Source organism: Lemur catta, chromosome 10 (genome assembly GCF_020740605.2).
Source record: "Lemur catta isolate mLemCat1 chromosome 10, mLemCat1.pri, whole genome shotgun sequence".
In the NCBI taxonomy this organism is placed as follows: domain Eukaryota; kingdom Metazoa; phylum Chordata; class Mammalia; order Primates; family Lemuridae; genus Lemur; species Lemur catta.
The window spans coordinates 7,728,602-7,756,374 of NC_059137.1; the positions used below are offsets into that span (position 1 = coordinate 7,728,602).

General features: G+C 57.7%; 1 protein-coding gene across 3 annotated transcripts in view; it reads left to right on the plus strand.

Moving 5' to 3' along the window:
* The first annotated feature begins 6,014 nt into the window (after positions 1-6,014).
* SH2D3C (SH2 domain containing 3C) overlaps positions 6,015-27,773 on the plus strand; it is a 30,204-nt gene continuing 8,445 nt past the window's right edge. The window contains exons 1-5 of one of the 3 annotated variants that reach the window (XM_045563363.1): positions 6,015-6,169; positions 8,235-8,712; positions 18,043-18,082; positions 25,096-25,224; positions 26,424-26,878. In XM_045563363.1, the coding sequence (XP_045419319.1) occupies positions 6,133-6,169; positions 8,235-8,712; positions 18,043-18,082; positions 25,096-25,224; positions 26,424-26,878 (1,139 nt within the window). In that variant the 5' untranslated portion in view covers positions 6,015-6,132. Of the gene's footprint in view, positions 6,170-8,234; positions 8,713-9,859; positions 10,084-18,042; positions 18,083-22,649; positions 22,751-25,095; positions 25,225-26,423; positions 26,879-27,773 lie in introns of those variants that run through there. The other 2 variants (XM_045563365.1, XM_045563364.1) reach the window with 2 other exon arrangements.

Sequence of the window (27,773 nt, forward strand, 5' to 3'; positions counted from 1 at the left end):
GGGGCTGGGGCTCGGGGCGGTGCGTCCCGCTGCATCGGACCGGGCCGCTGCCGCTGCCGAAGCTGCTGCCGCTCTGGCGCCCGATCTGGGGCCAGCCGCAGTGCCCTGCTCCTCCTCCTCCGACGGCGCCGCCTCCGCCGGGCTGCGCGGGGTGGCGGGCGCGGGGGGTGGCCCCCGAGCCGCGGCCTGGGGGCTCCCTGGCCGGGCCCGGGCCCGGGGCGGCCGGGCGAGGGGGCGAGACGGGAAGAGCTGACTAGGAGGCGGCCCGAGAGCCCGGGAGGGGGCGCGTTATAAAGGGGGAGGTGCCCGGCCTCGCCCTCCCCTCTCCCTTCGCCCGTCCCCTCCCTCCTCCCTCCCACCCTCCGCGGCCGCACCTGACGCCGCCGCCGCCGCCACCACCGCCACCGCCCGCACGCCCGCCCGCCCGCTCACTGTCCGCCGGCCGCCCTCGGCGCGTCACCGCCCGCGGCCCCTCCTCCGCCTTCGGAGGTGGGGCCCCGCGCTCGACACCTAGCTACGGGGCGTCCCGCCGCGTGCCTCAGTTTACCCCCACACGCCGGCTGCCGCGGGGAGTCACTTCCTTCCCGGCTCGGAGTGCCCCCTCAGAGGCGGAGGAGGGAGGCGCGGAGGGAGCGTCTTCAGGCCCTGGGAGGAGAGAACGGCCCCCGCTGCAGCCGCCTCCAGTCCCCGCCACCCGCCGTTGACATGGCAACCGACGGCCGCCAGGGGGCGCGGCGACACTGGAGGCGGCGAGCAAGCAATGCCTGGGCCTTGTAGCCCTGGACCCCCCGGTTCCCTGGGAGGCTTGGATGAGACCACAGGACTCCCGCCTCCGCCGAGCTGCGCCAGAGCTGGTTGGGCCCGGGTCAATAATCGCAAAAAATAGCTGCCATTGTTTCCAGCACCCGGCTGTGCTCAGGAAGTACTGGGCGTTCCTGCTGAATCCTGAATCAACAGCCCCGTGGTCAGGGTCACTAACCCATTTTACAGAGGAGGACATTGAGGATTGAAAAGGTGAAGTCATTTGCCCAAGATGACACAGTGACAAAGCTGGAACTCCAACCTGGCCTGTCTCTTGACTTAGACTATTTGCAGTTAGGCCAGGAGGACAGCAGTGGCGAGGCCAGCTGTCCTTATGCAGGCACCAAGCCCACCCTTCGCCCAACGAGTTCCCCCACTGGCCCTGTGCCCCTTTCCCGCGTCTTCCTGGCTCCAGGAGCTTCCTCATTCTTCCTTCAGCTCTGCCCATGACCAGCCCCCAGCGAAGCTCTCTTTTCTGCCCCCTCTGCACCCCTTCAGTCTGTCTCCAGCCTCTGCCAATAGATCCTGAGACCTGGCCCCCCCAGTCTGGCCTCTCCATCTGACCCCCTCACAGCACCCACCAGCTCATCCTGAAGTGCAGTCTCCACTGTGTGCAGGAAAAACCTACATGGGACATGGGAGACTCTTCCCGTCCGCCTCCCCAGGCTGTGGCCATGCAAATCTCCGTACTGTTTCTGGAGCCTTCCTGCTCTCAAGGCTGTGGTGACTTGCGTGCACGCTGCCCCCTCTGTGAAGACCCTCTCTACCTGCAGGAAACCCTCCGGTCGCTCCCCAGCTCTTATTCCACACTGTGTGGCCTCAAAGACTTCTGGGAAGAGGTAGGAATGGCTTTGGTGGGCCTGGTGTCCCAAGAGGCTAGAGGCCGTGTTCTGGGGAAGGGCCCTACCAGAGAGGGACTAGAGGGCCAGACCGAGGAGCAGGGAGCCCTCTCCTGAGGGCATTGTGGGGCCAGAGAGGGTTTTAGGCAGTTGAGTGATATGTCAGAAAGTGACCTAAGGCCGTTGCATAGGTACACTATGTATTAGAAGCAGGGAGGCTGTTGGCTAAGTTGGGGGTGGGGACGTAGGGGAGGGAGAAAATAATAATTGTAGTAATTACAGCTTACTGCGGGAAAATAAATGGTCCAAGCCCTACACTTAGCACTTGTGGGAATTATCTTAATTCTCACTCAACCATATGGGGTGAGTACTATTGTCACCTCCATTGTATACATAAGGAGACCGAGACTCAGAGGTGACATTGCCTGGCCAGTGGCCATACTGGCATTTGAACCAGGTCAGTCTGGCAGAAACCCCAAGCACTTCCCCATGTCAGCGTTCTGCCCATCTGGCCTAGGGGTGGAGCTAGGACAGCACCACTGGTCTGGACAGAAGCGCTGGGGGACCTGCTGTGGACTTGTGTGGCCTCCACTGTCTGACTTTCAGGCCAGGACCTGCTGCCTTTCCCACGAGCCCTCCCTAAGTCACATCCTGTGAGCAGAGGCCCTAGCAGAGTTTCCGGTGATGTTGTCACCTACACCCCACCATCCGTGGTCTAAACCCCAACATCCTCCAGTCACTTCCCCTTGGGACCTGGGGCCTTCAGCCCTCCCTGAGGGAGGAAGGCAGGCAGGAGACCTTTAGGAGACTGCCCAGGGGCCCCAGGTCACCAAGGCTGGCAAAACCCAGGTAGACGCAAGAAAAGATTAGTGGTTTCTCACTGACTCTTGACTTCTGTTTTGCTGGTTTGAAGGAAAGGTTTCCTGCCCCCCATGGATCGGCTAAGCTGGCAAGGCCGGGCACATGGCCAGTCCTCAGTAAGTGTGTGTTGGCTGATTGGCCAGGCCCTGAGAGCCATTGGTTCTGCTGCCATCTAACAGGTAGGGAAACTGAGGCATGAAGCAGGAAAGGGAGCCACTGGACAGCTGCTTGACCCTGTCCTGGACCCTGTGTTCTAGTCCCTTGAGCGGGGATGGGGAGGAGGAGCATGGAGGGAAGGAGAAGACGGGTGCACGGGGTGAGCAGCTTGCGGCTGCTGGTGTGTCTGAAGAGACAGCCGGTGACCGGATGAGGGGGCACAGGACAGAGGATGGCTGTGTGATGCCGACAGCCCTCTAAAACCATGCAAGTTCTGCCCACACTAGCGGGACACAACTTTACAGCACCCTCTTAGAAGGTTATTATTATTGGGCTCAAGTTACAGAAGAGGAAACTGAGGCCCAGAGTAGTCCAGGGGCGGCCCAAGGCCACACAGCCAGGAAGCTGCGGAGCTGGGACTCAAAGCCAGGTCTCTTTGCTCTCAAAGCCCAGGGTCATTCACTATCATCTTGCGCTGCCCCTGATGCCAGGCAGCCGGGTCAACCGAGGGCAAAGCTTCTACTGAGCACCTCTGGTGTGGCCCCCATGTAGCTGGGGGTCAGTGTGGGGGGAGTAAGGCCCATTCGTCTCTCAGGAAACTTGAGCTCTGTTTGGAACATGCAAATAAAGACACCAGTGAATGAAATACTAATGATATTCTCAGCAGAAACATTTTATTTTGCTGCTGTGAGATCATGTGAGGGATGCTGTATTTGCCTCATTTTCCTGATGGAAAACAAGAGGCTCAGAGCAGTGACGTGACTTGCCCAAGGTCATGCAGATGGGGACTGCACTCAGGTCGGCCCAGTGCCTTTGACGATGACATGTAAGGCCTCCAGTTCCTGATAGTACATGCCCACTCCATACGTCCTCACGCTGTCCCTGCTTAAGTCATAGGCTGAGGAGGAGGGGCCCGGATGGGGGAGGAGAAATCAGAGCCGGGTTCCTGGGGGCACTACAGCTCGAGCCAGCCCTGGAGGGAGCGGATGGAGGCAGAAAAGACAGAGCCGTGGAGGAAGAGCGGCATTCTGGTGCGGGTCTGGCCTAAGCAGGGGCCTAGAGGCAGGGAAGCACTCCAGTGTTCAGGGCAGGGAACGTGGGCCGGCTGAGGAGGGCCTGCAGGACAGCCACCCGGCAGCAGGTCCTCAGCCGCACTGCCAACGGCCACTCCAGGCAGCACAAAGGGGGCTCTGAGCTCTGCCGAGCACCACACTGAGCCCCATTCATTCTCTTAGGGATGCCAGCAACTGCCCTGGCGCCCGGGCCAAGGGTAGGCCCGGCCCTAGCACCAACAAGGCATCTCTGCCTCAGCAACGCAGCCTCTCCCTGGCCGGGATTCCCAGGGCTCCCCATGTGCCGCCTGCAGGGCTTCTCTGGGCTGTGCCGGACCACCCCTTGCCTTGCGTCCATTGCTCAGCAACAGCAGCCAGGCCTTTGCCTCTTTCATCCTCCCAACAACCCCAGGAAGTGGGGGCTGTTGAGACCTCATTTCACAGATAAGGAAACTGAGGCCCAGAGACGCAAAGTCTCTTGTGCAGAATCACACAGCAAGTCGGGAGCAGGCCTGGCCAGGAAGCCAGCACTGGCTGATACCACAGCCTTGGCAGTTAGCCCAAGTCACACTGGAAATGCCTCCTGGGAGAAAAGCCAGCACCCACCCTCTGTCTTCCACTAGGAAGACGCCCAGCTCCCACTGGGCTGCAGGCCCCTTCCCTCTTCTGAGAACAACCTACAGATGGGAGGGGCACCAGTCTGGGGCTTAGGTCACCTATTGCCTGTCTGTCGAGTCTCTGCTCCTTTTAGCCTCAGTTTCCTCATCTGGGAAATGGGGACAGTGCCAGGATTTGCCTCACAGGTCTGAAGTAAGGATCCAAGTGGAGGGTCTGTGAGGCTTCCAGCTCCATGCCTGGAACATTGTCGGTGCTCAGTAGAAGGAATCGGGGTTGTACCTCCCTTTTCCTCCAAAGTCCACGACCCAGAAACCCCATCCTTTTATTTGAACTTTGAGCATTGGTCCCATCCAGGCCTGTGTGCGAGCAGGACCCTGCTGCCATGGTCTGCTGTGGGACGTGTCCCTTTTCCTCTCAGCACCTTGGTTTCTCCTTCACCCCATCAAGAAGGTTCAGCTAGATCCTTTCTCCCGAAGGTCCATCACCCAGCTGCCAGGTGGTTGGAGAGGCCCTGGGCATGGAAGTTAGCACCTTAGGCTCTCCCATGGGCAACCGGGTTCCAATTCCAGGTGACCTGACTTTTGGGGCCATTATTTTTACGGAGGAAGCAGGAAGCACCTCATCTCATCACAGACTCCCTCTGTCACAGCCCCGATGCCAGCCTGGGGTCCAGGATAAACACGCCAATCCTCTGCGAGTTGACCATGTAACCTGCACATATCCTCGTTCTAGAAATTAGGTGACTGAGGCTTCAGAGATGGAAGCAGCTTGTCAGCAGCACAGAGCTGGGATTTGAAGCCCGTTTGTGCCCTCCCCCAACCCCAGCAGTTGCCGACACCCTCTGCAGGTGTCCAGGATGACCTGTGTAGGGGAGGTAGCATTTCCTCGCCTCTGTCCTGCCCACGTGAGCATGCACACGTACTTGGGAAGTTTGTAGGGTGGGAAAGCACCAGCCCGGGGTGAAGGGGTCTGGCAGAGCAAGCTGTAACCCAGCCTGTGCCACCAACCTGCTGTGCTATCTGGGGAAATCCTTCTGCCTCTCTGTGCCTGAGTTTCACCATCTCTATCCAATGGGTGCGATGGACCAAACTGTGGCGTGTCCATGCTAGCTTGAAAAGGACTGACTGTGCCTTGGCAGGCACAGTTCCATGCCAGGCTCTGCACCAAGTGCTGGACCCTGTGAGGTGGGCACTGCAGGCAGCCCCTGCTCACAGAGAGGAAATTGAGGCTCAGGGAGGTGAGTTCCCTAACCCAAGATCACACAATGACAAAACGGCCTGCCAAGATTTGAACGAGAGTCTGGGTGGGCTGGAGTCCACAGGCGTAACCACAGCACTCTGCCGTCTGCCGCTGCCAGCCCATCTCCCGGGTACTGGGGCTTAGAATACACTGCCCTGCATGTAGGGCGGATGCCCCTCGCCTTCCCAGCCCACTGGCCAGGCCCCTGGACAGCTGTTGGCAGGTCCCCAGCGGCCCTGGCCCCATGGGCTCCGTTCCCAGAGTCTGTGGTTTGCTCCCAGACCTTCCAGGTCCCATGGGCTTGTGGCCTGCCCCCTGCCCCTGCTGCAGAGGCCAAGGAGGAGGTCCACAGGGGCCAGGACTGGGGGCGGCCCCAGCCCCCACCCCCTGCTGAGAGGGTAGAGTGGGTGGGGCTGTGGGAGTTTCACTGGTTTAAAAATACACAGAGGAAGCGAGTGAGAGGGCGAGAGAAGGGGAAGGGGAGGTGGGGAGGTACCTCAATCTTCCGTCTAGATCCTCGAGCCACCACTTGCTGGCTGCCCAGCGGCTTTGCCCAACTTGCCAAGATGACAGAGGAGCCCAGGAAGGCCAGCAAAAAGTTCAGTGAGTGCGGGGTTGTCCGCGCTGTCCTGCATCCCTCTGTCTGTCCGGGCTTCTCTCTGCATCTGTTTCTTCATCACCGCCGTGTTTCTGTTTCTCTTTCTGTCCACCTCTGTCTCCGTCTGGAGGTCTCTGCCTCTGGGTTTCCTGTGGCCATCTGTCCATCACTGTGGCCTGGCATCTCTGTCTGGCTGATCTGGCTGTCCATGTCTGCGCTCCTCATGTCTGTCCCTCTGCCCGTCTCCGTGACTCGGGCTCTCCCTACCGGCCTCCTGGTCTCTCCACTCCGCTGCACCTCTGGCTCTCTCTGACCCCACAGTGGGGCAGAGGCCTTCACACACTCCACCCCCTGCACCTGGGCCTGGGCTGGGATGTCAGGTGGGGAGTTGCTGGGGCCAGGGAGCATGGGGAGTGCCATGGGATGCTGTCCTGTGCTCCCAACCAGCAGTGAGGCTGGGACCCAAGCCCTGAGTGGGAATGGAGCCCAGAGTGACTAGAACCAGGCTCTGGGTGAGGGGCCATAGCCACCCATTGCTCTGTCTACCGCCTCTGTCCCTCCTGGCCCCAACAAAGTTCTACTGTCCCCTGATTCCTTTGATCTGACAGCACCAGGGTGGGGACAGGGTGTTGTAAAGGACAGAGATTGTGACTGCATCCTGCAGATGGAAATGCTGAGGACAGAGACTTGCCTGAGGTCACATGGGCTATGGAGCAGTCCTCAATCTCAGTCCCTGGCCTCTGGGCTTCGGTTTCCCTCCCTGCCCCCTCTACTATGTCCTCCAGACCTCTGGTGTCCCGGAGACAAAAGCAGTGGCGCTGCGAAAGGTGGCATTTGAGGATCCTCCCTCTGGCCACTGCCCAAATTCTGTCCCTGGCTTGGCTGTCTAGGGGCAGAGTAGCGGCATTTTCTGACAGGGCTTCCCAGGAGGCAGCCACCAAGGCCAGGTGGGGGTAGGCAGGACTGGGAAGAAAGCCGCAGAGCACTGACCCAGCAGTCAAGAGCCCTGGGCCTCTGTCCAGGCTCAGCCATGGCCTTGCTGTGTGACCCTGGGCAGGTCCCTCCTCCCTGGGCCTCAGTTTCCTCCCTTGCTGAGTGGGGGCATCCTACCTACATTCCAAGGCGGGCGTGAGGCCCCGAGGAGGTGAAAGATGCTGAGGAAGTGGAAAATGCCAGTGTCTTTCCTTTTTGCTCATCTGGAGGCTATAGGGAAGTCAGTTGGTGGTGGCTGTGAGGAGGGACAGTCCCACAGCTAGGGGCAGAGAGGAGGTAACTCACATGCACCCCTGCGGAAGCAAGGAGATGGTATCACCCCAGCCCTGCTGCCTGAGTCAGGAGTGTGGGCTCAGCTGACAGGAAGGAGAGAATCTCAGGCTGGTGACAACCCCCTCCTCGTTTCCCCCCCACCCCAGGTGCACAGAGGCTGGCGGGAACACCCTGTCCCTTCCCCGACACACATAGGTGCGTGCGCACGACACACACGAATATTCACCTACCGGCAGTGTGACCTCAAACAGTTCCTCATACTGCTCTGAATGTCAGTTTCCTCATCTGGAAAATGGGAGATTAAACTTGTGTCATTGTCACTGAGTTGTGCTGAGAATTCATGGAGCATGTTTGGCCATGCACAGGCATTCATTGTCATTGTCATCATCATAATGTTCACTACTTCTGATTGAGGCTGTTCTGTGCACCGGGCACCACGTTAAGCATGTTATTAACATGCTTTTCTCCAATCCTCACACTGCCCACAGTGGGTAGGTGCTATAATCTCTATTTTACTGATGTGGAGAATGGGGCTCAGAGAGGTCAAGTGACTTGCCTAAGGTCATGCAGGTAGGATGTGGGAAAGCAGGGATTCAAGTCCAGGGCTGTGCGACTCCAAAGCTGCCACGTTATACCACTTCTAGGAGTGTAGTAACAATTAGAGGGGTTGACAGTGAAGCCCCCAGCCCTCCTTGGACCCTCATTGAGTGGAACTGCAGGATTATTATTAAAAAATATTTACTATTATTATTGCTGCTGGCATTGTCATTAATTCCTTTTCCTCCCGTCCCCCCACCCCACCAGAGTTCTTCAAGTTCAAGGGCTTTGGGAGCCTCTCCAGCCTCCCTCGGTCCTTCACTCTGAGACGGTCCTCAGCCCCCATCAGTATCCAGTCCCGTCTGGAGCCTGACACCTTAGAGGCCACACAGGATGACATGGTGACAGTCCCCAAGAGCCCTCCAGCCTATGCCCGCTCCAGCGACATGTATAGCCACATGGGCACCATGCCTCGCCCCAGCATCAAGAGGGCTCGGGATCGAAAGTCTGCCCAGGAGGCTCAGGAGGTGGGCTCTGAGCTCAACCTTGCACCCCAAGGTCTGCCTGACCCACCAGTCTTGGAGGCAGCCAAAGAGGTGGCGGTGGTGGCCAGTGCCCCCCTGGAGGACACCTCAGCAATGGAACCCAAGCCTTCAGCAGTCGAGGTGGACCCCAAGAGAAAGCCTGAGGATTTTATCGCCAACATAGAGGAAGAGAGAGCTCCTGGGGATGCACACCCAGAAAGGTAGGTGCCTACTACGGGCTGGTGAGAGTGGGAGCTGCAGGGATGGCATCTCCAGCCTCCTGTCAATACAGCCCTGGAGAGAACCCCCACAGCGCACATGCCTGGGTTGAAAAGAAGAAACCTGCACGCTAATCAAGTACTTACTATAGACCAGGCACTGTGCTGAACCCTTCTCTTATAGTTAATACACAAAAGAAAACTGGCAGGAGATACTGTTACTGTTTCTATATGACAGACGAGGAAACAGATTCAGAGAGGGGAACTCACCTGCCATAGTAGGGGGCACATCTTGCTAATGACAAAGCTAGGATGTGAACTGAAACCCACCTGACTCCAGAGCCCTAGGCAGCTGCCACATATGCCTGTGGAAAGAAAGAGGAAAGAAAAGCCGGCTGAGCAAGAGTAACTCTAGGCCCAGTTCTGGGACTTTTCTTGGTTGGCTTTTCTCTAGACCAAGCACCGCCTGTGTCTAGAGCCCCGTTCAGTGGGCAGCAGGACCGCATAAGGGCGCAGAGTGAGTCAGTCAGACTCTGCCTCCTGCTGCTCTGTCATTGGGACAAGTCTCTTCCACTCTCTGAGCCTTAGTTTCTCATCTGATAAATGGCACAACAATGGCACGACCTTGTAGGGTTGTGGTGAGGGTTTAAGAATAACATAACCTGTAAAATCATAACACAGTGCCTGGCATATTATTGCATATTATGGGAATGGGAATGCTGTGTTTATGATTAATAAAACTAGTGCTCTTTTTGCCAACCCCGGTTGCCCCAGACTGCCTTCTTCTGCCATCCCCTCCTAAATTCGGCCTCATTCGGCCGTGGAGGACCAAGAATTTTATGTAGGTGACAGGGTCTGATGGGTCCTGGGGCGTTCAGGTACCCCGAGGTATGAGACTGTACTGGGAAGCCGGCCTGTCCCTCCCAGAGAAACAGAGTTTGCAGGAGCGGGGCGGTGCGGGGCGTAGTGGAGGGGCGTGGCGAGGGGCGTGGCCGTCCTCAGGCTGCGCGGCGAGCTGTTGGGGAAACCCGCATTGGAGTTCGGTGGGGCGGGGCGGAAGGGGTGTGCGCGGGGGGCGTGGCCTTCCCGCCCCAGACACTAGCATAGGGGGCGGGGGCAGGCGGGGGGGTGTCCGGGGGGCGTGTCCTTTCCTGCCAGAGGAGGAAGCGATGGAGCGGGGCGGGCGGAGGGGCGGGACCGGGGTGTGGTCTACGCGTCAGGCTCCGCCCCCGGGGTCTGCCTCTGAACTCCACAGCTCCGCCGCGGGAGAAAGGCGGGAGCCGCTGGGCTAAGGAGGTCCTGGGGCTGCAGGCGGCGACCGTGGGGAGCCATGACTGCAGTGGGCCGAAGGTGCCCCGCGCTGGGGCACCGAGGGTGAGTGACCGAGCTGGGCCTAAGGAGGGCCAGCGTGGGGCGGGAGAGGTCTAAGGCGGAAATCTGCATCCCTGGGACAGCTGACAAGCTCGGGTTTTCAAAGCTCATATACTCCTCACAGCAGCCCCGGGAGAGAGATACTATTATTACCCCGGTTGTATAGATGAGGGAAGAAAGATTTGCTAGCCCAGTTTGATGTAGCCAGTGAAAGTCAGAACCAAGGTTTAACTCCACCTTCCTGGCCCACGCTCTTAACGCCTGGGCAACACATTCCCCTCCAGGAGGGCCAGGACTCTGGGAAAGGTGGCCTTGAGAAACCTTGAGAATGCCAAGTCTAGGACCCAGCCTAAGCCTTCTTCCCTTGTGGGCAGAAGCCTGGTAGTCCTGGCAGTGACTCTGGCATCAGGCTTGGCCTGGAGCTGACCAAGGAAATGGAGAGACTCTGCCCCCATCACTGGGCCTGTCCTGAGGGAGGTGGGGTTAGCAGACCAGATTGAGCCCCCTGGGACCCAGTGTCTCTCTTGCCCTCCAGGGACCAATGAACATGTGTTCCAGGAGCCCCTGTCAGCCTTGTGCCTGCAGCCAGGAAAGCAGCCTTGCCTGTGTGATCTCCGACTAGCCCTGCCCCACTCTGTGCCTTGGTCTCCCCAGTAGCCCAGTTGGGCCTGAGATAGTCTCCAGATCCAACCAGCTTGGGGATGAGGACATTTGAGAATTGCCAGTGAGGAAGATGGGGCCCTGTTCCTGAGTGTCCTGAAGGGGTCGTCCCAGTGGCTGCTCAGCGAGCAGCCTAAGCTGCGGAGACAGTGTCCTTCCCCCACCCCCTGGGAGGCAGGGTGCACCTGGAGCAGGAGGAAGGAAGGGGAAGAGGTGAGGCTGCAGGAGTTTCCTGGTGGCCTCTTCCCTGCTGAGATCATGGGGATGAAGAGGAAGGAGGGAGGAGGGGCCTTTAGCTCCCAAAAAGGAGAGCACCAGCCTAGCCTGCCCCCAACTCCCCAGGGACCTTCAGCCTTCTGCAGGGAAACAGCAGGTCCTGGAGGGCCCTGGCACCCTCTCGCCTCAGTCCATGCTGCCGAGGAGGAAGCAGGGGCTTGGAGGGGGAAGGGAGGCCCCCAACACTCTCTACTCCCCCGTCCACACTGGAATTGTCAGGCCAGGGTCCCACCAGGATGGTCACCAGCTAACAACTGGCAAGCACCCAATGGGTGTCGTCTACTACATGGGCCCTGTGAAGTGGGAACCTCTCTTTGCTCCATTTTGCCAGCTAGGAGACCGAGGCTTAGAAAGTGGCAAGGACTCTCATGGGGTGACAGAGAGAGTGGGTGTTGGAGCCTAGACTTGATCCCCAGCCTGGCCAACTCCCAAGCCCCAACTCTTAACCACTAAGTCACTTTTTACTTCCTGCAAGTGACAATTTCAAAGCTTTTTCTACCATTATTTGAAGACTTCCCATAGAGCCCTGGAAAGGAGGTAATAGGAGCCCATTTTGCAGATGAAGACATTGAGCTTTTGTGAGGCTAATAACTTGCTCAAGATCACACAGTCAGTTGAGTTGGAATTTCATTCATTCTCATGCTTACTGAGGTGCAATTATGCCCTAGATGCTGTTCTATGCTCTGGGATTCAGCAGTGAGCACAGCGGACAAAACCCTTCCCTCGTGGAGTCCCCATTCCACTACAGGGGAGACAGATGACAAACAAGATAGATGAGTTATATGGTCAACTATAGAAGAGAAAAGACCTACTGAGAAAATTTAAAATCAAGTTGGGGAATTGGTCTTGGGGGAAGTGGCCAGTTGTGGCAATTTAGGAAGGTTACCCAGCAACAATGTCTCAGTGAGCAAGTGATGTTTGAACAAAGGAGATGAAGGGACAAAGTCGCTTGCTGCCTGGGAAAGAGCGTACCAGGCCAAGGGAACAGCATGTCAAAGGCCCTGAGATGGGAACATCCTTGGCTTGTTTGGGGAACCGCAGAGACCAGGGCGGCTGGAGCAGAGTGAGGTGGGGAGGGTGGGGAGGGTGGGGAGCATGGGCGGCAAGGCAGGGAAATGGGTGCAGATGATGCAGGGTCTGGAAAGCCCCAGCAAGGACCTGGCTTCAGGCAAGCCGGGAGTCACTGCTGGCCTTGAGCACAGGAGAGCCTGTTCTGACTTAGGAGAATCTGAGTGCAGTTCTGCTTTAGTGCCTCACCCAAGTGTCCTTTGCCTCCACTCAGAGACCCAGACCCCCACACTCCCACTCCCAAGGGGCCATTTGGAAGGAAACTGAGACTTGGACAAGGTGGCACCCTATAGGGACACCCTGTGTCACCCCTGCCCCAGCCCTGGTGCCAGGCCCTGAGAATGAGCCAGGATATCCCCTCCCCCGCATTTCCTTTTGGAATGTTGATTCTGGTCCAAGAATTCCCAACTCTCCCCAGAGTCCCACGACCCTCTCAGCCCTGCGGAGTGACGTCAGCTGCCGGGCATCTGGTAGCGATTACCCACCAGGGGAGGGTCGTGGTGGGCCCAGCCTGTGCAGCCTGCTCGGTCTCTGGGCGGCTGGTCCTTGTCTTCTGAAGGGGCCCAGCTGCTCCTGGCTCTCATTTCCTGTGAAGACTTTCTCACAGTCCCCGAGACCCCCGGACGCCTTGGGCTGTGGGAACTGGGCTGGCTTGGGAAGGATGGGCTGCCTCCCCAACCCCTAGCTGGAGCCACATCCCCCCACCCCAGCCCCGGGGGACCCTGTTGCTGGCTGCCGGGCCTGTGTGGGGTGAGGGCGGGGAGGGGAGGGGTCAGATACACCAGCAGCTCAGTGCCTCCTGACTGTGTGACCTGGAAAAAGTCCCTTCTCCTCTCTGAGCCTCAGTCTCCCCATCAGTAAGTTGGGGACAAAGACAGCACCTGCTTCACAGAGTCATTGTGAGGAAGGGATGAGATGTGGCAGACAGAGCTTTCATTCTGGGCTCAGCCCACGGGAGTTAACGGGAGCTGCTCATGCTGTAGAGGAGGAAAGTGAGCCCAGTGAGAGGGACTTGCCTGGGGTCACACAGCCTCCCTGCCACAGCCCGCTCACGTGCCCCAGAGCGTCTTCTTTCTGTCCGCTCCATCCCACTGCCCTTTCCCGATGTTGGTCTGGGCTCCCGGTCTGGCTGAAATGTCATTTTTCTTCACCCTCTCCGCCCAGCTTCAGCCCATGTCCACCCAGGAGCGGCTCTCGACTGCCGGGGGAGCCCACTCGGGTAAGGAACAGAGCAGAGAATTTGACATCAGGCTAACGGGTCCTAGTTTGAGCAGCTGTGTGCCCTGGGCCAAGTTATAAGCTTCAGTTTTCTCCCTGGTAAAATGGGGCTTGGAAATCAGACATCCTGTGAGCGCTCAGTAAATCAATGCCTTCCCTTTTCTCCTCTCCGGCAGGTTTTGAGTCTCAGCGGCTTTCGGGGCCCAGAATCCTCAGCTCTGCCCTGGGAAGAACGGCCCCTCTCTGCCCTCTATGCACAGGGCCACTGCCCTGTCTTGAGCCCCTGCTGGAAAGCTCAGCCCAGTCAGGACTGAGGGCTTGGGATAGTGGGGAAGGGGCAGGGTGTGTCTAGGACAACGGTGGCCCATCTGGGTGGCCCAGACTGGGCAGGGGATAAAGCCAAGACCCTCCTTGTCAGGGAATCCCACAGGCCCCGTGGCTGGGTGTCCCGGGAGAGACGGGGCTTTCCACCCAGCTCTCTTTGTGTGGGGTCTTTCAGGACTAAGGAGCACAGAGCAGGCGGGTGCCTGTTGCTTCTCTGCCATGGTGAGTGGAGATCAGGGTGAAGGAAGGAAAGAAACTTCAGCCCCCTGGGGGCAGGATTGGAAATCTCCATGGGTAAAGGCTGGGGTGGCAAGGGGAGCCCCACATGGGCTAGGGAACCTTGCCCCCTTCCTTCTCATATGACCCGAACGGCCCCTCTGGGGAGATAGCTGTGAGATGCCCACTTTATGGATGTGAGGTATGAACTTCAGAGGGAGGAAGGCAGGGAGTGAGGGGTGGGGACAGAGCTGAGAAGTGGACAGGAGAGATTGGGGAAGTCTCCACTCAAGGCCATGTGACCAGGCCCCGAGGCCCAAAGGAACAACTGAGGGACAGAGAGAGGGTAGACAGGCCCCTGAAGAGGGCAAGGCCACCTGTCATGAAAGAGGGCCAGGTGGAGCAGGGCAGCAGCCTCTCCCCACCCCTGCTCCTGCAGGCTCCCTGGGTGAAGCCCACCCTTCCTTCTGCCCCAGGATGGAGGCCCTGAAGTCAAAGCTCAGATCTAAACATGCACTGGGAAAAATAAAAGATAATGGGCTTTAATTACTGTTCATTAATCCAATTAATTAAGCTAATGTATGCAAGAAGTGGTATCAGTTATCAGAACAAATCAGTTAATACAGGCAATTAAAGTGGTTGGTTATTTAAATAATTAATGTTGCTGATTAATGGGACTGATTTAGCTCAGTTGTCACTATTATTTATTAATTGATTTCAGCACTAATATTACAAGAGAAGTGTCTTTAAAGTCCATAAATTAAGGAATAAATTAATTAATTAGTGGAGCTGAGTTTTACAAATAGATACTTTGATTCTTGGATTTGATCATTACAACAGGAGAGTGTTCTAGAAATCTCTAAGCCAACTGAGATCTGAAGGCTGAGTAGGAATTACCCTGGCCAAAGGGGAGAGAGGATGTTCCAGGCAGAGGGAACATCATGTGCAAAGGCCCCGAGGTTTGAGGAGGCGGAGCTCTTTGGAGGAAGTTGGAGGAGGCCGGAGTGCAAGAAGCAAGGGGAGAGGGGAGGGATGAGAGTCTGGGTCTCAGAGCCAAGCCAGAAGGACTGGGCTTTGTGCTCAGGGACTCACGGGGCTGTTGTGACATTCATTCATTCAAAAAAATTCTTACTGGGTGCTTATTGGGTTCCTGGCTCTGTTCCAATCAGAGACATAAATCCCAGCCCTTGTGGGGCTGATGTTCTAGTGAGAGACAATAGTCGCTGCATGAGATAAAATAAATGGCAAGTCAGATAAAGTGCTGGGGGGAGAATTAAACAGGAAGGAAGGTGGGAGTGTTGGGAAGGCCACACTTTCAGCTGGGTGGCTAAGGAAGGCCTTGCTGAGGAGGGGACATTCTAGTGAAGACCTGAGGGAGGGCAGGGAGGGAACCCAGGGGATATCTGGAGGAAAAGTGTTCCAGGCAGAGGGAACAGAAAGTGCAAAGACCCTGAGGTGGTTGGGAGGAGCTCAGCAAGACACTCAGCTGGGCTGGAGCAGTGTGACGAGGGCAGTTGAGACGTGGGCTTGGGGAGTAGTGAGGAGACTCCTTGGCTCTCACTTGGAGTGAAATTGGGGCCATGCCAGGAGGTTGGAGCAGAAGAAGTCTGTGATCTGGTTTTCATTTTAACAGGACTGCTCTGGCTGCTGTGTGGGGCAGTGACAGGTTTCAGGGGACAAGGATGGAGGCAGGGAAACCAGAAGCGAGGTGGTGGCAATAGTCCAGGCGAGTAATGGCAGCTATCATAAGTGGACACAGTCACATTGTGTCCTGGGCTTCCTGGAGTGTGGTAGTGTGGGGTGGAGGTGTGGCCCCAGGCCCTTAGCTTCCAGGGCCTGAGCCTCTACCCTGGGCACTCCCATTGGCTCTGGCTGCTCTGCCCAGGCCTGACCGCTTGTGCAGGCACCCTGTCCCCGAGACTCTGCCTCTGCCCCAGAGCCCGAGGGGAAGTGGACAGGAAGCAGGAGGAAGCACTGGGTCAATCCCAGTGTCCTGGCCAATCTGTTCCCAGAAGTGGGAGGATTTCCGGGCCTGAATGGCCGGAAACATCGGGATGAGACACCTCACCCGGGAAGAATGGGCGGCGGTGATCAGGGGAGTGGTCCCTACACCACCTCTCTCCCACTGCTGCTGGACAGAGAGAACCCAATGGCTTTGGAAGCCTACTGTTGTTGGGCTGTAGCCTGAGGGACTATGCTAGATGCTAGGAAGGGCTAGGGGAAGGAGGAAACTCATAGTTTTATTTTTTTAGCTTTTTTTAAAATATTAGTTTCCTGTATTTGGGGAAACACTTCCCCAGTGTCTGACCTCCCTTCCCCATTTTGCGGATGGGAAGACTGAGGCCTTTCCCAGCCAGAGAACCAAGACCCAGCCTAACAAAGTTAATAATAACGACAGTGATTAACATTGCATGCCTTTGAGCAGTATTTATGGGGCTCCTACTGTGTGCCAGGTGCTGTGCTGGGCACTGAGGGGTTTGGTGGAGAAAGAGACAAAGTCAACACCCTCATGGGGGCATCAGATAATTAACAGTCAACAGATAAATGTAAAGTGGGCATTTCAGGCAGGAATTGGAAAAATTGAAGAAAATAAAGCAGGTTGGGGAGAGAGAGTGAAGGAAGCCGATGGGCTGTTCTAGGTGGGGTGGGCAGGGAAGGCTTCTCTGAGGAGGTGACATTAAGCAGACCCTGAATGAAGTGCGGGGAGGGGCACACCTCATGAAGATCTGGGAGAAGAGCATTCCAGGCAGAGGGAACAGCAAGTGCAAAGGCCCCGTGGCAGGAAGAGTTGGCAAGGAGGCTGATGTGGCTGGGGCAGAATGAGGGACAGAATGAGTGAGGGAGACATGTTGGTGGGGTGACAGGATGGTCATTGGGCACCACCAAGCCACACAGGGCCTTAAAGTTTGGGGAACGTATGGCCCAGTTTAGGCCTGTTTTTCTGGCGTAATGATACTCTCTTTACTCCCACAAGGGAAGAATAATTCTGGTTTGGATGACAAATCACATGGCCATGGAGAGGAGTTTAGATTCTGTTCTTTAAGAGATGGGAACCACTGGATTGTTGGGGTGGTGTGTGCGCCATGACCTGCTTAGCTTGTGACCTTGGGTGCCATCTGTCAGCGGGGTGGGAGCTGACCGTGGGTGACAGTTGACACAGGGAGCCCATGGGAAGGCCACTGTGCACTCCGAGGGAGACACGAGGCCGCCTGGCCAGGGGCAGGGTGGACCCACAGAGAGAAGTGGTCAGGGCGGACTCTGGACACAGAGCAGCAGGATTTCCTGATGAAGTGGGTGTGGAGTGTGAGCGGGAGCAGAGGCACAGATGGCCGTGGGCTTTGGCTCAAGCGGCAGGAAGGATGGAGCTGACCTCGGCCGAGGTGGGGAAGACGGCACAGGGGGCAGGGTTTGGGCGCGGAGGATCAGCAGCTCCACTTTGGACATGACAAGTTCAAGATGCCTTTAGACTTCCCCGGGGAGGTGTTAAGGAGGCAGGCGGGTTTCTGAGCCTGGTGTCAAAGGAGCAGGTCCAGGCCGCCTCAGAGGAGGGAAGGCATGGGAGGCCATGGGCTGGGGGAAGTGGCTCATGGTGGCCCTTGAGAGGAAGGATGATATTTGTTCAACACCCTGGAAAAACAGCCACCTCCAGCCTCTGGCCTCTCTGGGCTCCATCCTGGCCACGTGAAGGCAGAGGGGATGAATTCTGTAGCCCACGCCCACCAGCAGGGGCTCTGCATCAGGGACTGCGTGCCGAGCCCCAGCCTGGCATCTGCAGTGTTTAGAGTCAGGGAGGATGGGCAGGGGGCTTGGGTGGGAGCAGGGGGGTGGGTGTCAGGGAGAAGGAGAAGAAAACCAGGAAAGCATGGTGTCCGGAGAGATTCAGGAAGCAGGCCCCGTGTTAAGCGTGTAACTTTCATTACTCCCTGAGTCCTCCAAACACGTCAATGGGGCAGAGGCCATCCTTATCCCTGATTCACAGGTAGGAAACCAGGCTCAGAGAGGTGAAGGGACTAGCCCAGGGCTGCACAGCTGGAGAGTGGAGGAGTAGCCAGGCGGGCAGAGCAAGCCCCTTCTGCCTTCAGGATGAGCCCTCCGGGGCCTTGAGGGCCGCCGGATGCTGGTCCCAGGCAGATGGGCAGAGACTGGCAGGTGGGGAGCTAAGCAGGGCTGGGGACATTCACTGCTATTCTCTCCTTCTAGGGCCACTGGAGAGCCGGAGGCTGGCGGGGACTACGTGAAGGTAGGAGGGGCTGGGCCGTGGGATGGTCAGGTGACACTGGAGGATCACAGCCCTCTCTCAAGCCTTGCTGGGAGCCAGACCTCACTATCCATTCCCAGGAGGGGAGGGTTTCAGAGTGAAGGCGGCGCTTGGGGTTTGGGTTCGCTCTAGCATCTTCTTCCGTCACCTACCATCATTCCCTCCTGGCCCCAAACTTGGAGCACCCCAATATTTGTTACCACCAGACCCTGCTCTCCCACCAGCTGGACAGGACCTCAAAGGGGTCTCCATACAAAGACTTCAGTGCTCCAATCCCACCCGGTTTGTGGGCACCTACTACGTGCTGGTGCTGGGAGGTAGGAGCAGGAAAGGATGACTAAGTTCTCCATCACAGATGATGGGCACAACTCACATTTAACAAAAGTCTCATTTGTCCTGGGCACTCGGAATGCTGAAAATGCAGTTTTGAAATAACAATGGTAATAATATTACTAAGTAACATTTTGAGTGCCTACTGTGTGCGCACCTGTGCTGGCTGAGGCCATTGACAGCCTCTCTCAGCACTGGGCAGTGAAGGCCATCTTGTGCCCATTGGCAGATGGGAAACTTGAGGCCCAGAGAAGTGCAGTGACTTGCGCACATCACACAGCTATTATGGGGAAGAGCTGGGATTGCATCCCACGTTTGATGCCAAGACTACAACCAAAGCCTTTGGCCTTCTGCCACTGGGAGCCACCACCCTGAGCCAGGCCCCTGAGCACACAGCAGAGGGCAAGGAGCACCAGGCCCTGCATTCAAAGGCTCCCGGTCTTGGGGACATAGCAGAATCAGACAATGATTTGGGCTTATGTTTTGTAATCCATCAGATCTAAAATTTAGTCTTAGATATGCCATTTACTAGCCACTGGCGTCGAGTGTGTGCATCAGTGTTTGCCTATGTGAAATGAGGGTCGCAGTGGTGCTTCCAGTCTAGGGCTGCTCTGGACTCAATGAGCCCATGAGTAGGGAATCTTAGCCTGGAACAGGGCTGGCTGGCCTGGCTCCTAACCCAGGGACATTTCATCACCCTGAGGTGCCACCTGTAAAACACTGTGTAAGGGACTGACAATGAGGCAGCCTGGGAAGTGCTGAGATCTTCCCCCACCATCACCAGAAGGTGCTGATAAGAAGCCGTGGGATGGGCCGGGCGCAGTAGCTCACGCCTGTAATCCTAGCCCTCTAGGAGACCGAGGCGGGTGGATCGCTCGAGGTCAGGAGTTTGAGACCAGCCTGAGCAAGAGTGAGACCCCCGTCTCTACCAAAAATAGAAAGAAATGATTTGGACAGCTAAAAATCTATATAGAAAAAATTAGCTGGGCATGGTGGCGCATGCCTGTAGTCCCAGCTACTCGGGAGGCTGAGGCAATAGGATCGCTTAAGCCAAGGAGTTTGAGGTTGCTGTGAGCTAGGCTGACGCCACGGCACTCACTCTAGCCCAGCAACAGAGCGAGACTCTGTCTCAAAAAAAAAAAAAAAGAAGCCGTGGGAGGTTGAGAGGTGGGGGTGGCTTTCAGCAGGGTAGCTGGAGCAGGGGGGGATAAAGGAAGGCTTTCTGGAGGAGGAGGCATCGAAGCCAGACCATTGCAGTTGACCAGGAACATTCACTGACATCTCTCCCTGAATGAAAAGCCAGAAAGGAAACAAAGATAAGCAGAGATGGGTAGGAGGGTGGTCCTGGCAGAGGCAAGAGTATGAGTGATCAGCAAGCTGAGTGAGCCCAGGAAGCACAGCCCGGGGCAGCAAGTCAGGCAGAAGTTCCAGAACCCTTATTCCATAGCAGGAGGAAGGCCATGGGGAGAACTGGCACCAAAGCCAGTGAGTGGAACACATGGGGGCCATATTTCAGCACTCCACAAATCCCAGCTGCCTGGCAAGGTTCTGAGAACCCTGGGAAGATAGTTAGCTTTATATTCTTGTTTTATTTTTAAGGGTTAAAACATGGAGAGTTTTCTTTAACATTATACAATAAATAGTACCTGCTCGCTGGAGCTGGTTCAACAGTCTCCCAAAGGATAAAGTCAAAGAAATGTTAGTTTTAGTTTCAAGACTCAGGTGAGGGTTGGAATCAATAGTTTCCAAAAGTCCATTGCTATGTTGAGGTACTCAGCACCCTGGCAGGTGCCAGGGTTAGGGCCAAAGCACCTGCCACCCTCCTGCCCTCTAGGAGTCAGCTTCTAGAACTCCAGAGTTCTCAGGCCATGCTGTGAATCCTTTGATTCCAGGGCAAGGATTCTTGATTCTTAGACCATAGCATTCCAGGCTCCATGCTCAGAGCTTCAGATGTGTCTACAGAAAACAAACAACTGAGGCCCAGAGAGGTGGACTCACTGGCCTGAGGTCACACAGCCTGTCAGAGGGATTTGGACTCCAGGCCTGATTGTTGCAGAATCAGCTGTTGGCATTGAAGAGCCTACGATGCTAGGACAAAATGTCCAGACCTAAGACACTAAACTTGAAAATAGCATGCATTTATTGAACACTTACTTTATGCCTGACAAGTTACATGAACCACCGCAGCCAATGCTCACAAGAGTTCTGTGAAATCAGCACCGGCATTAGCTGCGTTTTCCAGATGCATTTTCCACGAGTAAATCGGGGCTCCCAGAGGAGAGGCTGGTGGGAGTGGGGGCACCAATGGTTAGGGGAGAGGCCACGAGTTGAGCCCAGTTTGCCTCTCTAACCACTGAGCTTTACTGGCTCTCTGCACCCCCAGAGCCTGTCCGTTGCACACCCCGCGATTCCCAGCAGAGTCTCTGCAAATCAGAGATGAGAAATCCTGCGCTCTGAGAGATTTCCTGAGGCCACAAAGGATTCGGTCAAACACATACAGGGATTTCTCTCCAGCTTTAGATACGATTTAACTCAAAGTCTCTGCCCGCTCCCGGTCAGGGAGAGGTGCGGCGAGTGGGAGAAGCAGGAGTACCCCCTGGCCGGCCCGGGGGTCCCCACCCTATCCCCTGACCCCCCGTGAAACCCCGCCCGGCGGGTCCTCAGCTCAGCGCCCCCGGCTCCAGGCAGCCCGAACGCGCGGGACCGCAGCGCTGGGGCCGAGGGGCTGGGAGCGGGGGGCGGGCGGAGGCAGGAACAATGGCCCCCTCCCCTCCCCTGGCCGGTGGAGGGTGGGGTCTCCCCGCCCCGCCTCCCCGCTCCTCCCCCGACAAGGCGATGAGGTAATCGCGCCGCCGAGAGGCACGCGCAGCCGGTGCCCAGCCCGGTCGGTCCTCGCGCCCCTGCCCCGCGGCCGCCGCCCCCCGCACCGCCCGGCCGGCCGCACCATGACGGAGCGCTGCAGCCTGTGGAGCGCCCTGTCGGCTGCCGCCTGCTGCTTCTACCGCGGCTCCTTCGTGCAGGTGCAGGTGAGGGGGCGGCTCGGCCCCGCCGGGCGCGCGGGGCTGGGACCCCCAGCCGCTCCGGCCGGCCGAGAGCGGGGCAGCCGCAGCCTGGCGGCGCGGGCAGGGGCGGGCCGGGCCGGGCCGGCGGACTGAGGAGGGGGCGGGGTCGCCCCGGCCTCACCTCTGGGTGCCCGGGCGCTCCGCGGGGCGAGGGTCCAGCGGCTACTCCTGGGACTCCAGGCTGCGGGGATGCCGGTCCGCTCCTGCCTCCGCCGCAGCCGGGAGCTGAGCCGGGGCATGGGGCACCGGGAGAGGCGGTCTCCGGCTCCCTGCCGCTCCTCTGGACCGCACTCTGGCCCTTGCGGCTGACCCGGGCGCCCTGGCTCCCCATTGTACCGGGGACGCTGAGTGAGGCGCAGGAAGTTGGGGGGATGCTGCGGGTGCCAGGGTTGGGGCCAGAGCTCCCGCCACCCTCCTGCCCTCTAGGTGGGCTCGGGCATGCCCAGGGCGCGGGTCTCTCCCAGTCCAGCTGGCCGGGCAGCGCAGGACTGCGCCGTGGCGGCGAACGGGTTAAACGGAAGGGGGTGGAGGGGAGGACCCGGACCCGCCTCTCTGCGGAGCATCATCTGGGGATGGCATAGCCTGGGGTTGGGATACTGAAGGGAGCTGGAGGGGGCTGCTGGGCGAGGGCTGGTGGGAAGGGGTTAAGACCCTGGCCGGGGGTCTCCGCGCTGCTGCCTCTCGAGTCCCCTGGGAGACGCCGGGCGCGTCACCTCTGCGCTGCCCGGGCTCACACACGCTCGCAGCCCGCCTGAATGACTGCCCCGCCGGCGGAGCGCAGCATCCCCGCACCGGCCAATCAGGCGCGCGCAGGCCGGGAGGCGGTGAGATCATCTCTGGCCAATAGCGGGGCGCCCAGCGCAGGGATGCTGCATTCGCACCCCAGCCCCCCCAACTCCTGGGAGCTGGGACCCCCAGGCTGAGGGTGAGGAGGAGGGCACAGGACCCGAGGGGTCCTCACCCTCGGGTGTGTGGGAGGACCAAGTTGGTCCCCCCTTACTCTGACCATTGATTAGGGCTGGGAAATAAGGGCCAGTCTCCTGTTGGGGATGAGGCTACCCAGGACCAGAGAGGGGAAGCGACTTGTTCAAGGTCACACAGCGGCAGTCTTGGGGCCAGGCTCTTTAGCACATAGCCTCCTCCCCTTCTTGCCCCAGGTCCCTCTGGCTCCTTCCATGGAACTGGGGATCACTCAGTTGCACGCTTTTTGCCAAGGAGTAGGACGTCGGAAGGTTGGGGCACTGGCTCCCTTTTCCCTGTGAGTCTCCCTCTTCCCCCCAGGGTTTGGTGCGGTATGAGGGGGCGGCCTAGGCTGGTGTGAGCTCTGCAGAGGGAGAGGGAGAGAAGCCAGGACCCCGTGGGGAAGGGCAGGTACCTGAGAAGGCCCAAGTCTCAGCCCAGCTTTGGGGTATCGGTTTCTACCATGAGCAGAGGCCGTGCGGGATCCCCATCCCCAGGCCCCACCTTTCCCCTGACACCTGCCCAAACCACCCACTCCCACCATCTGTCCCCAGAGCTCTGCAGCTCCTTAAAGCTGACATTTTCATGGGCCTACTGCCAAGCCGCTCTGCCCCAGCCTTGCCTGCCTAGAGTGTCCCATTGTCCTCCTGGGATCTCGGCCTGGAGTCCTTGCTGACCTTTCTGCCCCCTTCCCCACACCAGTCAGTGGCCCTCTAAACACCTCTCTCTCCCCACACCCCTCCCTGCCCTGCCACTGCCTAGAAATCACTAGGCCACTCTCTGCAAGGACAGCAAACCTGCCCCAACACTCCCAATCCCTTTGGTGGCTCTGCTGTGGTCTCTGGGTCAACCCCAGCTCCCCAAGGCAGCCGGGCAGACCCGCCACACATGCTCTTGCCCTCACAGCCTCTTTGAAGCCTCTCCCCATGTCCTCGCCACCCCATCCTTGGCTCTGCCTGCAGGGCCCTGCCTTTGCGGCCCTCTCCCCAGAAGCTCTTCCCTGCCCGGACGCTTTGCTCTGCACATCCAGTCCTTCAGGCCTCAGCAGAAACTCTGCCTCTTCAGGAAAGTGACCACGACTCTGTCTCCTGACTGGCGGGGGCAGGGGATGTGTCTCTGTGCATCTCTGAACATTCAGAAAACCTGGAATTGATGGTCATTTTCTGCATGGGCTCCCCAGGGCAGAGACCACTGTCCTGGTCACGTTGGGACCTCAGCCCCAGCACAAGACCACAGTGGGGGCTTAGTCAATATTTAATGAATGGAGTTCTAGATATCTCTGAAGCTGGGAATCACGGTGTTGTGGGAGCAGTGTAGATTGGGGTAAACCAAGGCAGTGTGGGAGTAGAGGGGTGGAGAACAGAGCTTCAGGGGTAGGTGATGAGACCTGTGGAAGGTCTGAGGTGGCAGGGAGTAGCTAGGAGACCCTTGGACTCTGGGGAACAGGAGGTCCTGGGGAGAGACTCACCTGGGATGAAGCTGAGCCCTTTAATGCCCCCCCCTTGTCTGTTATGCCTTCTGGCCAGCTCTGGGGTCTGTCTTGGAGCAGCTGCCTCTGGGGCCTGGAGCTGGGGGAAGGGAGAGGAAGGACAGTCCCCCGTCCTCTCAGTGGTGAGGATGCCTGCATGTTAGTTGCAGCGCTCTGGGGCGCCGTTTCCTTTCACTCTTGCAGTGAGGTGAGGCAGGTTCTGTCATCATACCCATTCCACTGAGGGAGAAATTGAGGCCCAGAGAACTCACATGGCACAGCCAGGATTGAGCTGGGCTCTGTGGTAGGGGCACACCTGACATGGGGGCTCCCCTCCCCCTTCCCTAGGGCCCCTGGGATTAGTCAGCCCCTAACCTCAGCCACAGTAGCCAGGAGACCAGGAATCGCCCCTTTGGGCAGGTGGAAGGTGACCTTGAGCTTCCATGCTGGGTCATGGTTTCCCCATCTGGCAAGGATTGCTTGAGTTTGCCAGGAGAACTGCAGTGGAGAAGTCTGTCTGGGGGCCTCCATGCCGCTGTCTGTGGTGCCTTTCCTACCCTTATAATGTACAGTTCACCATCCCAGAATGTGTCCTTGTGCATCAGCTCTGTGGTTTTGTGCATGCCTTTGACTGCAGTAACTGCTGCCTTCCTTACCTCCAAGACTCACCTGTAGAAATCCTCTGTCCCCTACCTTCAAGATCAGTTTGGTGTCCCTGGCGCATAATGAGTGTTTTCTTACTGCCATCTCCTCCAGAAAGACTACCCAGACCCCTCCACCTCGTCCAGACTTAATCTCCTCCCTTCTAAAAGCCACCAGCCTCTTTGCCGCTGTCCAGTACTGTGGTGCTGACCGCAGTCTGCTCAGATGCTTATATTGCTGTTGCCTCTCCTCAGCCTAGGGGCGTCCTTGAGGACAAGGGTTGGTTTCTGTGTCACCACATCTACCCCTGGCACATAGCACAGGGCCCGGAATGCATTGTTTGGTGGAATTAAATACAATTTCTTTACTCCTGTTGGGACAGGGACCCATAGGTAAGGACCTTTCTGGCGCCTGTGCCTTAGTGTTTCCAGAGTCCCAGGAGAGAAGGAGTTCGCCTGGGGTAGGGTGAGGCTGGGAGGGAAGGAGGAAGGGGACTTCGAGTTGGATGCCAACACTTGCCGTCTCCCACCCAGTTCTCCAAGGAGAAGTACATCTTGGACTCATCACCAGAGAAACTGCACAAGGAGTTGGAGGAGGAGCTCAAACTCAGCAGCACAGACCTCCGCAGCCATGCCTGGTACCATGGCCGCATCCCCCGAGAGGTGAGTGGGCCCTGAGCTGGGACCTCAACCCCGGACCCTTCCACCCGCCACCTCAGCCAGCCCCAGCCCTGACCCCAGCTGCCAGGGAGGCTCTGAACTGCTTGGCAGGTTCAATCAGAGTGGGCTGGAATGAGATCTAGCTCTGCCATTTATTTACTATGTGACCTTGAACACGATGCTTCACCTCTCTGGGCCTCAGTTACCTAATCTGTAAAATGGAGGCCAATAACAGTACCTGCCTCAAAGGGTTGTTGTGAAAATTAAATGAAATAATGCAGATAAAGTACTTAACATGATGGCTGGCACCAGTGAGCTCAATGACTGTTGGTCTTTGTTGTCATTATTATCACTGTTACTGTTACTGGTCTACATATCAGTCTCTTGTGTGTTTGGTTAGTGAGTATCAATCTTGGGGTTACTCAGTTTTGACAAAGTTGAGTTTCTGGGCTGAGGTAACTTTACAAACCACATACTTGGCCTGACAGATCACCTGTCTCTTCTTTCATTCACACTATAAATCTTTGCCAAGCAGTCTTTGCCAGCACATGTGCTGGGCACCAAGGACGCAGAGATGTAAGAGGTGGTGGCTTCCCTTGAGGGCTGATGGCCAGAGGGAGGGGCGTGGCTGACAGGCAAGTAGGCAGAGCCTAGTGGGAGAAGTGTAAGAATGGAGCACCCAGCAGGAATATGGGTGAGCCCTGAGGAAGGGGCACTGAGGAGGAAAGCCTTTGTGAGATGAATAGGAGTTCACCAGGTGGGCAGGCAGGAAGGGCGTTCCAGGCCAGGAAAGCAGCTTGAGGGTGCAAAGGCTCTGAGAGAGGCCAGAGCACTGGGTAGTGGGAGGAATGAGGACTGGGCATTGGCTCTGCCTGACAGGAACACTGAGAAGGGGTGAGTCTGAAACTGGGGTCTCAGATCGCAGCAGCCCCTGCTCCTCCAGACCCTGGGTCTCTGCGACTTCCATCCCAGGATATGTTCTCCCATTCCCGGACCTCTGTGCCCCAGACACAGGGCCTCTGGATGAGGTGTCCCCTCAACCTTGGTCGTTGTGTCCCTGCTCTCGAGCTTCAGATGTCAGATGTCTCCATTCACTGGGTCCTCTATACCTGGCCTAATCTTGGTGTCCCAACCAATCCTGGGTTGCTGTGTCCCCCAGACCCTGCATCTGGCCTTCTCCAGCCTAACCATGCTTCCTGCAGGTCTCGGAGACCTTGGTACAACGCAACGGTGACTTCCTCATCCGGGACTCGCTCACCAGCCTGGGTGACTATGTGCTCACGTGCCGCTGGCGCAACCAGGCCTTGCACTTCAAGATCAACAAGGTGGTGGTGAAGGCAGGGGAGAGCTACACCCACATCCAGTACCTGTTTGAGCAGGAGAGCTTCGACCACGTGCCCGCCCTCGTGCGCTACCACGTGGGCAGCCGCAAGGCTGTGTCGGAGCAGAGCGGCGCCATCATCTACTGCCCTGTCAACCGCACCTTCCCGCTGCGCTACCTCGAGGCCAGCTATGGCCTGGGCCAGGGCAGTGGCAAGGCTGCCAGCCCTGCCAGCCCCTCGGGCCCCAAGGGCAGCCACATGAAGCGGCGCAGTGTCACCATGACTGACGGGCTCACCGCCGACAAGGTCACCCGCAGTGACGGCTGCCCCACCAGGTCAGCCAGACCCTCACTTGTTAAATGGGGGTGTTGGTTATGAGAGTATGGTGAGAAAGGGGAGGCCCACCCACACTGAACCGGGGTGGAATCACTCTCCTGGAGCCTTCGCGTGCAGGGAGGAACAGGAAGAAGGTCAGGCAGTACTGTGTAGGTGTCTGGAACACAGGGTTTGCAGGGAGGCAGACCCAGGTTGCAGTCCCAGCTCTGTTGCTTGCTGGCTGTGTGCCCTTGACCCTGTCACTCACTCCTCCTCTCCATGTTTTTACCCATAAGGGCCCCCACTCTGGCAGCCGTCTTTGGCCCAGGGGGAGCCCTGAATGCTGTCCTGAACCAGAGAAGGGCCTGGTCCAGCCTCTCCCCACTCCGCCCAGCTAGCTAAGGCTGGCATCAGGGCACAGGGCCTTGCAGCATGGAAACCACAGCACAGGGGCGTTTGAATGACACCTGGTTGCCTCCAGGGCTGAGTAAGGCCAAGCCCCAGATCCTAGGAAAAGCTACAGCAGCTGATGGTTCCTGAGGTCCTGCTGTGCTCTGTGCCCAGTCCCATCAATTCTCACATCCCCCTGGGGGGTGGGGCCTGCTCAGACCCCCACTTTATAGATGAGACATAGGCTTAGAGAGGGGAAGCTGCTTGCTAGAGAGTGGTAGGACCAAGATTCAAACCCAGATCTGTGGACTCTGATGTCTGTGCCCCTAATTTCTGGCTGTTTGCAAAGAGATTTGCTGTCCTGTGCCATAGCACTGGGATAGGCCCTCCTGGCCTCATCTCCCTGGGCTTGGGTTGAGTGCCGCTAGCCAAGGAAGTGATGGATGGATTTACCCTGTAGGCAGCAGCTACTTGGCCTGTGGTTTGGAACCAGTGAATATAATGGTGCCAGGATCCACAGGCAGT